General features: G+C 45.0%; 1 protein-coding gene across 1 annotated transcript in view; it reads right to left on the bottom strand.

Annotated features, from left to right (window-relative positions):
* Window positions 1–2,898: 2,898 nt before the first annotated feature.
* The window catches only part of LOC130361812 (anosmin-1-like), a 69,276-nt gene continuing 57,451 nt past the window's right edge, over window positions 2,899–14,723 (bottom strand). The window contains exons 10-14 of the mRNA XM_056565321.1: window positions 10,457–10,548; window positions 8,407–8,575; window positions 7,490–7,692; window positions 6,577–6,698; window positions 2,899–3,207 (exon numbers count right to left, since the gene is read on the bottom strand). Coding sequence (XP_056421296.1) covers window positions 3,144–3,207; window positions 6,577–6,698; window positions 7,490–7,692; window positions 8,407–8,575; window positions 10,457–10,548 — 650 coding nt within the window. The 3' untranslated portion in view covers window positions 2,899–3,143. The remainder of the gene's footprint in view (window positions 3,208–6,576; window positions 6,699–7,489; window positions 7,693–8,406; window positions 8,576–10,456; window positions 10,549–14,723) is intronic.

Raw genomic sequence — 14,723 nt, 5'->3', positions numbered from 1 at the left:
CCGGATCCGTCAGGAACCCCATTCATTTCAATGAGCCGACCAGAGTCAAAAGCTAACTCTGGTCGGCTCATTTTTGCCCCATATACGGTTTTCCCACCGGACTTAAAACCATGGTATACCACGGTTTTAGGTCCGGTTAGAGAACCGTATATAGGGAAAGGGAGGGGTACAGGAGCGGCCGGTTTTTGCTCCTCCCAACCAGATACTGCACTTGTACGCTACAAACATAGTGTGAACCGGCCCTTAACCCTTTGAAGACGGAGGGTTTTTCCATTTTTGCACTTTCGTTTTTTCCTCCTCACCTTTAAAAATCATAAACCTTTCAATTTTGCACCTAAAAATCCATATGATGGCTTTTTTTTTGAGCCACCAATTCTACTTTGTAATGACATCAGTCATTTTACCCAAAAATCTACTGCGAAACGGAAAAAAAAATTGAAGAAAAAACGGCATTTTGTAACTTTTGGAGGCTTCCGTTTCTACGCAGTACATTTTTCACTAAAAAGACACATTCTCTTTATTCTGTAGGTCCATATGATTAAAATGATACCCTACTTTTTTTTGCGCCATGATCTGAAGTTTTTACTGGTACCATTTTTGTTTTGATGGGACTTTATATAAATTTTTTTATGGTATAAAAAGTGATCATAAATACGGTATTTTGGACTTTCAATTTTTTTTTGGCACATACGCCATTGACCATGCAGTTTAATTAATGATATATTTTTTTATAGTACAGACATTTACGCATGCAGCGATACCACATATGTTTATTTTTATTTACACAGTTTTTTTTTAAATGGGAAAAGGGGGGGGGGGGGGGTGATTTTAACTTTTATTAGGGAAGGTGTTAAATGATCTTTTTTTTGCAATGTTATAGCCCCCATAGGAGGCTGTAACATTGCACACACTGATTTCCTAAACTGATCAATGCTTTGTTACAATAGCATTGATCAGTGTTAAAGTCGCTTGACTGCTCCTGCCTGGATCTCAGGCACGGAGCAGTCATTCGGCAACGGACGCGCAGGAGGCAGGTAAGTTATAGATCGCGAGGGGGTCCGACCGCTGGGACGCCTACTTCCCCCCCCCCGATGTTTCCTATAGAGATACATGGATGGTGGCATTTCAGCCACTGCATCATGCTGGGGACACACCCTTCATGCAACTGCTGGTGCCCAGTACATGAGATCGCAGGGGGTCCCCAGCGGTCACACCCCCCGCAATCTATAAGTTATTTTTAACTACAGCACTACAGTATTCGTTTATGTAGGTAGTCCTCCCTTCAGGTAGGTATGTCCCTCTATCAGGTAGGGCCACCTGTGTCATTATATTCTCTCCCCCCCCCCCCCTCTACAATGCTCCCTGTGCCATTATATTCCCCCCCTCCAATGCTCCCTGTGCCATTATATTCCCCCCTCTCCAATGCTCCCTGTGCCATTATATTCCCCCCCTCTCCAATGCTCCCTGTGTCATTATATTTTCACCCCCCTCTCCAATGCTCCCTGTGCCATTATATTTTCTTCCCCCCATGCTCCCTGTGCCATTATAGCCCCTCCCCCTCTGATGCCTCCTGTGCCTTTATACCCCTTCCCCCGATGCCCCCTGTGCCATTATACCCCCTCCCCCCGATGCCCCCTGTGTCATTATATTTCAGCCCCCCCCTCTCCTGTACCACATTATTCACTTATTTACCAAATCCCCTTCCCCTTTCTGATCCCCTGCTACCTGTCCTCCGTCCCCATGTGCGCTCCATTATGCTCAGGGGCTCGGCAGTTATGTTGCTCTACCACATCCTCGGTCCGGACAGAGGTGCGCGCGATGAGTGACGTTATCGCACTCGCCTACGTCGGGACGCCGACGTTCTGCGTGGCTCGCTGTAGGCTGCAGGATACAGCTGCAGTCTATAGGAGTTTAGTGATGGGGCAAGATTGATTGCCCCGTTATATGTGAAGTCCTCTGGCATTTAGCCCTGCTTGCCCGAAGCAGGGCCAAATCCCCAAAGAATTCACCTGCCCCGCGCCCAGAACGGCATGTATCGGGTGATATAATTTCCACATCCCTGCATATACCATAACAAATGTATAAAAAGGGATCAAAAAGTCCGATCAAAACAAAAATGGTACCAACAAAAACTACAGACCACGGCACAAAAAAATTTGCCATCATATAGCCCCAAATGCGTAAAAATAAAAAAGTTATAGGGGTCAGGAGATGACAATTTGAAGCATACTAATTTTGGTGCATGTAGTTATAAATTTTTCAAGTAGTAAAATAAAATAAAGTTACATAAATCGGGTATCCTTGTGACCATATGGACCTACAGCAGTGTTTCCCAACCAGGGTGCCTCACGATGTTGCAAAACTACAACTCCTAGCACGCCTGGACAGCCTTTGGCTGTCCAGGCATGCTGGGAGTTGTAGTTTTGCAACACCTGGAGGCACCCTGGTTGGGAAACACTGACCTACAGAATAAAGATCAGGTGTCAATTTTACTGAAAAGTGCACTGCATAGAAACGGAGGCCCCCAAAAGTTACAAAATGGCTTTTTTTTTCAATTTCACCCCACAAATATATTTTTGGGTTTTGCAGTAGATTTTGTTATTAAATGATTGATGTCATTACAAAGTACAATTGATGGCGCAAAAAATAAGCCCTTATATTGGTCTGTAGGTGCAAAATTGTAAGAGTTACGATTTTTAGAAGGAAAGGAGGAAAAAACTAAAGTACAAAAAATGAAAATTTGTCTGGTCCTTAAGATCAAAATGGGCTTTGTCCTTAAAGGGTTAAATATTCCTCAACTGATAATTTTCAGGAATATTTTTTCCTCATACATTTTATGGAATTATCATTTGGAGTGTAGCCATGAATAAAACATGCATGGTCATATATTGATCTTGTTTGCTAGAAATGTTTTAATAAACAAAATATAAATTAAAATACAAAAATGTAGCAATGATTATGTACAAAACAATATTCCAAGATAATTTAAAACACATCTGTACACATAAAATATTTCACTTGTATATGCATATCAGATCAATGCTGGAGGTGACTCTTTAGATGCATTATAATACATCAATGTCTTTATTAAAAGGTGACTGCTTGTTTTCTTGGCTGCATTCTATATAATGTGTATGTTATTATTACTCCTTTCTAGCATGTGAAGTAGTTGATTTTTTTAAAGATATTTTTTTCTGGGCCATCAACCTAAAAAATGAAGAAAAAAAGTAATTTAAAATAGGTTTAAATATGCTACATTTTACAGTTTTACTGTTTTTCTAGTCTGCATTATACTCTTTATACAAAGAAAAATGGCATTTCAGTATGTTCGTGTGGCAATATCGTGAACTTATAGCTTTTTACTCTGGGCAACAACGGTTATAATATTAGGTTGGATTATAGACAGGACAATGTTACAGTCCATGATGCCAAATCTTACTAAATAAACATGAACTGGTGCGGGGTATGTATGCCAGTTAACCTGGGTAGATAGCGATGTAATTGAGTAACAACTCTTTCAGAAGTTGTAACGGCAGCCATATTGGCCGATCCGATTTTTTAGAAATGCTAAAAAAAGGTGAGTATATTTAAGCAAAACCAAGATATGTTTAGGCAAAAATTACACTGCATTTGGAAACTATGTTTTGTATATGACTAACATGCCTATAGGCTTTATAAGCCAATAGTATACTAAAGGACTGCAGTGGCTTATGTCAGCACATATGTTACGCATTTAGATGTTTTTTTATTATATGGACAAAAGGTTGTCACGATGCCGGCTGGCAGGTAGTGGATCCTCTGTGCCAGAGAGGGATTGGCGTGGACCGTGCTAGAGGATCGGTTCTAAGTCACTACTGGTTTTCACCAGAGCCCGCCGCAAAGCGGGATGGTCTTGCTGCGGCGGTAGTGACCAGGTCGTATCCCCTAGCAACGGCTCAACCTCTCTGGCTGCTGAAGATAGGCGCGGTACAAGGGAGTAGACAGAAGCAAGGTCGGACGTAGCAGAAGGTCGGGGCAGGCAGCAAGGATCGTAGTCAGGGGCAACGGCAGAAGGTCTGGAATCACAGGCAAGGAACACACAAGGAACGCTTTCACTGGCACTAGGGCAACAAGATCCGGCGAGGGAGTGAAGGGGAAGTGAGGTGATATAGGGAAGTGCACAGGTGTAAACACTAATTGGAACCACTGCACCAATCAGCGGTGCAGTGGCCCTTTAAGTCGCAAAGACCCGGCGCGCGCGCGCCCTAGGGAGCGGGGCCGCGCGCGCCGGGACAGAACTGACGGGGAGCGAGTAAGGTACGGGAGCCGGGGTGCGCATCGCGAGCGGGCGCTACCCGCATCGCGAATCGCATCCCGGCCGGAGGTGGTAACGCAGCGCCCCGGGTCCGTGGAACCGACCGGGGCGCTGCAGTGAGGGAAGTGTAGCGAGCGCTCCGGGGAGGAGCGGGGACCCGGAGCGCTCGGCGTAACAAAGGTCATAAATTTGAATGATCAGTGTTATCTGGGTGTGGGAATGGTGCCTGGAAATCTCCAGGTTTTTATCATGTTGTTTCATGTATCCAACTTGCTTGATGTGCTATAACATATTTAAACTAACCCGACTCCTCTCACCTCCCACCAAGCAGAGCAGTCTCCCTGAGAAGAGTGACCCCACTGCTCTCTTCCTGACGAAACCTTATCATGATCCCACCATACAAAACCCCCGGTAGACTTAAAATTCCTCAAATCCTTCAGAGTAAGGTTCATACTAAGTTTTAAGCAATACGGGACCATATACGGCTTGGGGAAGCGAAAACCGGGTGCTCACGTATCCCAGCTACATCCGGCCCGTATGTACAGTGACCCCCCCGACCTACGATGGCCCCAAGATATGATCAAATCGACATACGATGGCCTCTCAGAGGCCATCGCATGTCGATGTCAGCATCGACATACGATGCTTTTTTATGTCGGGGCCATCGCATTAAGTGCTATCCGGCAGCGCAAAATGCTTAAGCTGCTGCCGGATAGCAGCTTAATGTTCCCCGTGTGGTGCGGTAAGTATTACTTACCCCTCCATGATGCTCCGGGGTGCCCTCCGGGTCCAGCGCTAGTCTTCCGGTGTCTTCTCGGCCCTCTCCGATTACGTCAATACGCTGCTGCGCACGTCATCCAATAGGAATGGCGTACACAGTGGCGTAATGACGTCGCTACGCAGGCCCAGTAAGGCCTTGCGGAAGACAGCAGAGGACCGGAGAAGATAGCAGAGGACCGGGGTCACCATCGAAAGTGGCGGGGACACCATTGTGAGCGTCGGGGACAGGTGAGTACAGCTTCCTATACTTTACATTGCACGAATCCCTCAACATACGATGGATTCGACAAACGATGGCTCGTTTGGAATGAATTACCATCGTATGTTGAGGGACCACTGTAATGCATTTCAATGATCTGACCGGAGTCAAACGCTGACTCCGGTCGGCTCAATTTTGCCCCATATGCGGTTTTCCCACCAGACCTAAAACTGTGGTCTACCACGGTTTATGGTCCGGTTACAGAACCGCATACGAGGCAGCGTTTGACTCCGGTCAGGTCATTGAAATGCATTACATATGGGCCGGATGCTTAAAATGTTGTATGAACCTTACTCTGAAGGATTTGAGGAATTTTATGTCTACCGGGAGTTTTGTATGGCGGGATCATGATAAAGTTCCTTCAGCAAGAGAGAAGTGGGGTCACTCTTCTCAGGGAGACTGCTCTGCTTGGTGGGAGGTGAGAGGAGTCGGGTTAGTTTAAATACGTTATAGCACCTCAAGCAAGTTGGATACATGGAACAACATGATACAAACCTGGAGATTTCCAGGCACCATTCCCACACCCAGGTAACACTGATCATTCAAATTCCAGTATTGCTTAAAAAGTAGTGTGAACCCAACCTTATCCATCCTGAAAGAATTAAACTCATAACCTTCTATTCGTAAAATGAAAACACCTGACACTAGTTACACACTTATTAATATTTATACTGTGATCTTGGTCATTTTCTCATAGTTATCTTGCATGATGTGCTGTTATGATTTTTTCATGTACAGTTCAATCTCTCCAAAAGACCACCCATTTGAGACCCCTTTAAGACCAACCACGTTTTTTTCTAACCAATTTTTTTCTAACCAATTTTCTGTTCCTCCATATCTTATATGCAATTTAGGATGATTTCACTGTATCTTGGTTTTTAGAGATTAGAATTAAAAGTTATTTTCAAAGTCCAAGAATGAACAGATCGAGATACTTACAATTTACCTTCAATCTTTTTACTTTTTGTAAAATCTTTACAAACATTGAGGGAGATGAAATAAAAGCTAAATGGCAAGTGCCTTGATCTGTTCATTCTTGGACTTTCTTTGGATGCTCAGCACTAGTTAAACTTTTATGTAATTTCTACAATCCATCATTGAGTAGTGCCAGACATACTCTCTTACCATTTTGAACATAATTAAAAGTAATGTCTTACAAAGTGGAACTCCATCTGTGAATATCCTTTCCATAAACAAATGTATAATTAAATCAGCAAACAACAATGCAAAATTGTCACCTTACAGTCCAAGTGCAGGAGTGAGGAAGATTTTTTCTGTCGATGAAACATTGAGGGCAGCAATTTGGACTTTAACATGGTAGAACGTTGAGGGTTTGAGGTCATCAATGATCACAAAAGGATGAATCTACAACACAAATGGTATGATGATTGTATCACAAAAATTGTAAGCACTCACAATAAATAAGATATACACTTATCAGCCTTAACGGTAACCAATCATGAGATTTTACGATATATATAACACGTAGAAATTTTTGATTACAGTCGAGAAGACAGGGCTAGGTAAGTCTAGCTCCCCGCCCAAGGGACTACTTACAGGGCCAAAGGGTTGAAAACTTATGCAAGGCACTATATATGTCTCCAGTTTCCTGTGGAGGCATACAAAGGTGTTTCTCTCAGATTCCATTGCTTCTAAAGGCAGAGTATCTCTCTATATGGGACATGACCTCTGTCTTAAAGGAAAACTCTGGTATTTAACTTCTTATCCCCTATCCACAGAATAGAGGATAAGCGTCTGATCGCTGGGGATCCCCCTTGAAGCAGTCTTTACAATGAATGTTGCAGAGTTGATTTAACGGTTGAACCCCCTTACAATGGGATCTATCAGGTTCCATTGTGGGGGTTCATCTTTAGACCGGAGAAATTGCCCTGCATTGACTGCTATTCTTCTTGCCAAATCTGCCAGGATTTGCCTGCTTTGTTGTAAATTGACAGGTTCTCACACTTGTATATTTTGCATTAGTATTTATGAGCTAAAACCAGGAGCTGGTCAAAAACAAGAAAGATGTACAAATATTTCTATGTATTTTGTTTAGGTTTAACTTCTGGATTTGTCTGACAAATACTGATAAAAATGTGTGTGAGCGGGAACTTATTTTAGCTATTTCATCAGTTCTGTAATGACTTTATACTTACGGCTGGAAGTGTGATTGTGTTGTAAAATGCACCAGTTTGTGCCATCTCTGCCCAACTAAATAGCCAGCTTTTGGTGGAGAAGAATGGACCAGTTTGTAAAATGTGCCAGTGAAATTCTCCTTTAATTTTTCCATTCACACTCTGGAAGACTGCCCTTAGCTTTTCTGATCTGTGCATCCCTTTTCTGGACAGATGGTGGCACCCTAGAGTTTAAGATAAATGTTTAGTGTTTAAGTGTAAAAATACTCTACTGCTAATACCTCCTTATCTCCTGATAAGCATTGTTTCTGAACCCAGTACACAGACATCATTCTGCTTCTAAAGATTTGTATTTTTGGCACACAGCTATATTTTCAATTATATTTTGCTGTTCTCATGTTTACAATGCAATTTTTCCTTGACATTCATGGTCAGTTGATAACTACGTTTATTCTACTGCCTGATCTTTACCTATTATTTAGGGGTAATCACATTCTTTACAGTTATTTACTATAAATTGCATAAGCTAAAATGTGCAGAAGGACAACAGCTGCTAAGTCTTATTCTTTGGGGTTGTATTCTGAGCTACTCATATATATTAGGTAAATATCAGTAGAACCAACCAACAACTTAATATAGTCCAACCCTTTGTTATCCTGGGTGAAAAGCTCTACCTGACCATTGCCAGCAGTTTATCACACTTTCCTTTTTGTAACAAACGTAGATTTTCTGCGCAGGCATACATTTATCAAGGAGTTGACTGGATAGTTTTCTTCTGTGCACTTAACTGTTTTATATGTATGACCAACAAATGCATTATACGTGAATGCTACAAACCACAGTGATCCTAGATTATATCAGTGTTTCAATTATTCTAGTATTGTTTTAGTCTGTGTACTATAACAAAACTGTCAAATTGCACTTTGTAGGTCACTCACCTTGTTTTGGACAGTGTACATCTTTCAGAGTTTTAACTTTCATGTTGTTGCACTTGGGTGTTTTTACAAATGTCACCTCTTCAACCGATGGTCCCTGAAGGGTGAATGGCCGTACTGTTACTTTATATGTACATGCAAACTGGAGGTCAGTTATAATGTAGCTTGATCCCTGCAAGTGAAAATTCAGAAGTCCTTATTATCATGTCAATACAGGCATTAAAGTTAGGTGTTCTGTTAAAAGTTCAGTTGCCAATTGTATCCATCATGTAAGGCACCCGACTGTGCCTTTATTTTTGTATATCTGTTATTGATGATAAACAGAAAGCTGCTTTAAAATTGCCAAAAACATGCAATATTTATCTATGGATCATTACCAGGCCCAGCTTATAAGACATCCAGGGCCGGCGTTAGGCCGGGGCAATCCGGGCAATGGCCCAGGGCCCCCATTCCCCAGGGGGCCACCTGCAGGCTGCAGGGGGCCCTGTCACATTAGGGACATCCCTGTGTCCCGAAAGATCTTTTCGGGACACAAGGATGTCCCGCTTACCTTTCTGCGGCCCAGCGTTAACTTTAAAAACGCAGGGGCCGCCGGGAGGTAGTGCACGCAGGAATGTCATTGTAAGTTACCTGCACATCATCTTCAGTGCTCCGACCACTGCTCCTCCGACCACCTACTGTTATGGCCTATAGGCAATAGCAGTAGATTGTGACCCCTGACCGGAGGAGCGGTGGGCGGAGCACTTGGACGGAGTACATGTATATGGCTGAAGGCTGTATGTCTGTGGGGGAGCTATACTGCACCTAATGTGGGGAACTATACTGCACCTAATGTGGGGAACTATACTGCACTTAATGTGGGGGAACTATACTGCACCTAATGTGGGGTAACTATACTGCATCTAATGTGGGGGAACTATACTGCACCTAATGTGGGGAACTATACTGCCAACCTAATGTGGGGAACTATACTGCCAACCTAATGTGGGAGGAACTATACTGCCAACCTAATGTGGGGGAACTGCACAAAAATATAAAATTGTACTATTCTGATCCCTATGATCAGAGGGTCATTTTTTGCACTGTGATATGTAGTTTTTATCGGTACCATTTTTGTTTTGATGGGACTTTTCAATTGCTTTTTAGATATTTTGTTATGGTATTTGAAGTGACCAAAAATTTGCAAATCTGGTTAGTGCACTATTACGACTTTTGGGGCCCCACTTTAGATTTTTTGGCCCAGGGCCACGCTAAGAATAAAACCGGCCCTGAAGACATCACATAATCTTATGTGTATTTTCATCACAGCCATCAGATTGTCATCAGATTTCTCCAAATATACTGACAATGCAAAGGTTATACAGATACATTTTTCATGTTTATGGCCAGCTTTTCTGGGGAATTTTCAGCTGGGCATTTTTTGTTCTTTTAAGCATTCTGATATATATATGCATTCAAGTTCCCAATAAAGTAAACTGTTATGTAATATGCTACTGAGGGGACCACTGGAGATGCCAATCAGTAGTAGATACCACATTTTTCCAGTTTTACTTACCAATATATAAATCAGGCCACCTGGTCCGTTCCTAAAAAGTATACAGCTATTTTGAATTTCTTCCCAATTCAGTATATTACAGTGATCTTCCTGATTTGTACAGGACTTTGCATATTGTTAGGAAATATATCATAGAGTTCAAATGTGAAACGGATTGCAGCTCACCCTTTGTAGCCTCACAATGTCCTGGACTGGAATTGACCAATTCCGCCAACATAGAAAGAATAAGATGGTCCAGCGTTGTATAGTCGGTTGAATTTAGAGGGATTTATTCACAACAAAACATGTCGGTACAGGTAAGTGATGCGTTTTGGCTGTCAGTACACAGTCTTAGTCATACTGACAGCCGAAATGCGTCCCTTACCTGTACCTACATGTTTTGTTATAAATAAATTCCTCAAAATTCAACCGACTATACAACGCTGGACCATCTTATTCTTTCGAAATATATCATAGTTCATATATGAGTTACAAATAAAATGTACCGATATTGCTCACCTTTACAATTTTTTCTTCTGAAAAAGTGTCATTATTGCCACACATGACTGGTCTCCATTTTATTAAGTAAGTATAGGGTTCCACATAATTGTCTGTCAACAAAAAATGATATGAGTTATTTAGTGTCCCGCTACCCGTGTCCTAGCTACAATATATGTGAAGTTGTTGTGTGGCTGAAAAAAAACATTTTCAATCTGTCTAAATCTGTGTATGTGGTATTGTGAGTTTACCTGCATCACTGTTTTTGTGTATTTCATTGTCATAACAGCATACACATTTTCTTAGGGTGCAATGATTAAATATTTGCATAAGCTGTATCAAGTGAGTGATTAACTAGTCACATGCCTTGCTCCCCAGCTAATCTTCTATGTAGAGGTTTCCAGAAAGGCTGAGTGAGGATTCCCTAGGCCAACCCCTCTTCCCAGAGGGCTGGACTAAACTTAACAGTGCAGTGTAGCTTTTACAAGAGTAATGTGAAAAAGTATCCCAGCTCTGCTCCTTCTGGGTAGACCAGACAGTTAGTTGAGTCAGTCAGTAAAAAGTGTCTTTGCCTAGTTTGAATGTATCTCCAAGGTTCAATAAGTAAAGCCTGTTCCTCATTTTAGTGTATCTCCTAGGTTCAGTCAGTAAAGTTCAGGCCTGAAGAGAAGAAAGAACCCCTTGTTTGAGCATACCTCCTGGACAAGTTTAAACCTCATCAGTGTCCTGTTAGGCCTACTTCAAGCAAGTAGCAAGATGCTTTCCAGTTACAAAAATCCTCTCACATGAGATTAATCTGAGTCAGATGGGCAGTGATCATGGCACTGTACGGATTTTGAAGGATTTAACAAAAAAAAAAAAGTAATCTCTAGACTATGCTGTTAGGACATTGTGCTTTTTATATGTTGTACATCTTGGCAAAACAATAGTTTTTAAAATATACTTCTTAAAAAATGTTTATACTTCTTTCACATTTTATTAAAGAAAGCTGCCTTTGAAAATCCCACCATTAGGGGTCCCCATACCTCCTGGGACACTGATGAGTCCCAGAGCAGCATAAGGGTGTCCAAGGGTCATGGACACGAGATGGCTAATGGACAAGGCTGCAGGAGGAACACAGCCTGCAGCAACACTGCTGTAAAACAGAGTTTTACCAATCATGTGTCTTCAGCTGTTGCACAAATACAACTCCAAGCATGCCTGGACAGTCAAAGGGTGCCTGGCCATGCTGGGAGTTGTAGTTTTGTAAAAGCTGTAGGCGCACAGCTGAAGGCAACATTGCTGCAAATAAGAGTTATCCAAACAGTGTACCTCCAACTATTTAAAAACTACAAGTTCCAACATTACATGACTGCCTAAGGATGACACAAATTAATGACATAGGAAGATCTAAGCTATACACTCACCATATTGTCTTTGGTTGTTGTTACGCCAAGCGCTCCGGGTCCCTGCTCCTCCCCGGAGCGCTCGCGGCGTTCTTCAGCGTGCAGTGCCCCGGTCAGATCCGCTGACCGGGAGCGCTGCTCTGTTATCACCTGCGGGGATGCGATCCACGTAGCGGGACGCACCCGCCCGCTGGTCGCATCCCAATCTTCTCCCTAGGGTGTGCGCGCGCCGACTCTCTGAAATTTAAAGGGCCAGTGCACCATTAATTGGTGCCTGGCCTAATCAGTACCAATCACTTCCCACATTATAAAAACCCACTTCCCCTTCCTGTCCTTGCCGGATCTTGTTGCCCTGTGCCAGTGAAAGCTATCCCGTGTGTCCATTGCCTGTGTACCCAGACCTTTGCTGTTGCCCTTTACTACGAACCGTTGCCGCCTGCCCTGACCTTCTGCTACGTCTGACCTTGCCTTTTGCCTAGTCCTTGTGTACCGCGCCTGACTCAGCTATTGGGTGGAACGACCTAGGGGTTACCTGCCGCAGCAAGTCCATCCCGCCTTGCGGCAGGCTATGGTGAAAACCAGTAACCCCTTAGATTCCTTTCCCCTGGTACGGCCCACGCCATCACCTCACTGACATAGAGGATTCACTACCTGCGTCATCCCTGCATACCACTCCGGACCCTGACAGTAGATCCGGCCATGGATCCCGCTGAGGTCCCGCTGCCCAGTGTCGCTGACCTAACCTCCGTGGTCGCCCAGCAATCTCAGCAGATCATGCTACAAGGACAACAGCTGACTCAGTTGACTGCAATGCTACAACAGCTTCTGCCTCAACAACAGCAACCATCTCCTCTGCCAGCTCCTGCATCACCTCCGCAGCGAGCGGCCGCTCCCAGACTCCGTCTGTCCCTACCTGACAAGTTTGATGGGGACTCTAAACTGTGCCGTGGGTTCCTGTCCCAGTGTTCCCTACACCTAGAGAGGATGTAAGACCAATTTCCTACAGAACAGTCTAAGGTGGCGTTCGTGGTCAGCCTGCTGTCTGGAAAGGCCTTGTCCTGGGCCACACCGCTTTGGGACCGCAACGATCCTGCCACTGCTACTATCCAGTCCTTCTTCTCAGAAGTACGCAGTGTCTTTGAGGAGCCAGCCCGGGCTTCCTCAGCCGAGACAGCCCTATTGAATCTTATCCAAGGGAGTTCTTCAGTGGGCGAATACGCCATTCAGTTCCGCACCCTCGCCTCCGAGCTATCCTGGAATAATGAGGCCCTGTCTGAACTCATCCATTTGGCCACCCGCATCGACATGGGTTTCAGTGAAAGACGCCAGGAGCTTTGTCAGGAACAGGATCTTGTTCGCACCAGGCGGTTTTCTCCCCTGGCACCTCTCTTCCAGTGTCCTTAGCAATCTGTTCCTGTGCCTTCCGCTGAGGAGGCTATGCAAGTGGATCGGTCTTGCCTGACCCAACAAGAGAGGACTCGCCGTAGGAACGAAAACCTGTGCCTGTACTGTGCTAGTACCGAACATTTCCTAAAGGACTGTCCTATTCGTCCTCCGCGTCAGGGAAATGCTCGCACCTAGTTAACGTAGGAGAGGCGTTGCTAGGTGTGAATTCTTCCTCTCCACGACTGACTATACCTGTGCGGATTGCTATACCCGCTAATACTAATACTTCCTTCTCCGCTGTGGCCTTCTTGGATTCTGGTTCAGCCTCCCTAATCAACAGATTCAATATTCCTGTTACCCGTCTTGTCAAACCTCTTTTCATTTCATCCGTCAAAGGAGAGAGGCTGGTCTGCACCGTGCGTTACCGCACTCAACCGCTGCTCATGAGTGTTGGAGTTCACCATCATGAACATATTGAATTTTTTGTGCTGCCCAACTGTACTTCAGAAATTATTCTGGGCTTGCCCTGGCTCCAACGTCACTCGCCTAGCCTCGACTGGGCCACTGGGGACATTAAGAGTTGGGGATCTTCTTGCCACAAGCGATGTCTCCACCCAGTTCCTTCCTGCCAAGTCTGCATTGTTACTCCATTGCTGTCACGATTCGGCTTACAGGTTGTGGATCCTCTGTGTCAGCGAGGGATTGGCGTGGACCGTGCTGGTGGACCGGTTCTAAGAGGCTACTGGTGTTCACCAGAGCCCGCCGCAAAGCGGGATGGTCTTGCTGCGGCAGTAGCAACCAGGTCGTATCCACTAGCAACGGCTCAACCTCGCTGACTGCTGAGAAGGCGTGGGACAGAAGGACTAGGCAGAGGCAAGGTCAGACGTAGCAGAAGGTCGGGGCAGGCGGCAAGGTTCGTAGTCAAGATGGATAGCAGGAGTTCAGGCAACACAGGCTTTGGACAACACTAAACGCTTTCACTGGCACAAGGCAACAAGATCCGGCAAGGGAGTGCAGGGGAAGTGATGTGATATAGCCAGGGAGCAGGTGGAAGCCAATGAAGCTAATTGGGCCAGGCACCAATCATTGGTGCACTGGCCCTTTAAGTCTCACAGAGCCGGCGCGCGCGCGCCCTAGAGAGCGGAGCCGCGCGCGCCAGCACATGACAGCAGGGGACCGGGATGGGTAAGTGACTTGGGATGCGATTCGCGAGCAGGAGCGTCCCGCTGTGCGAATCGCATCCCCGACGGCCATGTCAGTGCAGCGCTCCCGGTCAGCGGGACTGACCGGGGCGCTGCAGGGAGAGAGACGCTGTGAGCGCTCCGGGGAGGAGCAGGGACCCGGAGCGCTCGGCGTAACAGTACCCCCCCTTAGGTCTCCCCCTTTTTTTGTCCGACAACTGCTTTACCTGGGACGAGGACACGGGAGTGAATGGAGGGTTTCCTCAAAGGCAGGCAGTACAGCAGGAGTGGGAATGGGGAGGGAGGGCAGAGGGTGAAGCTTGGCACGGGGCAGTG

This window comes from Hyla sarda, chromosome 3 (genome assembly GCF_029499605.1).
Source record: "Hyla sarda isolate aHylSar1 chromosome 3, aHylSar1.hap1, whole genome shotgun sequence".
NCBI classification, from domain to species: domain Eukaryota; kingdom Metazoa; phylum Chordata; class Amphibia; order Anura; family Hylidae; genus Hyla; species Hyla sarda.
The sequence above is the reverse complement of the archived record's forward strand: the minus strand, read 5'-3'. Positions and strand labels throughout refer to the sequence as shown.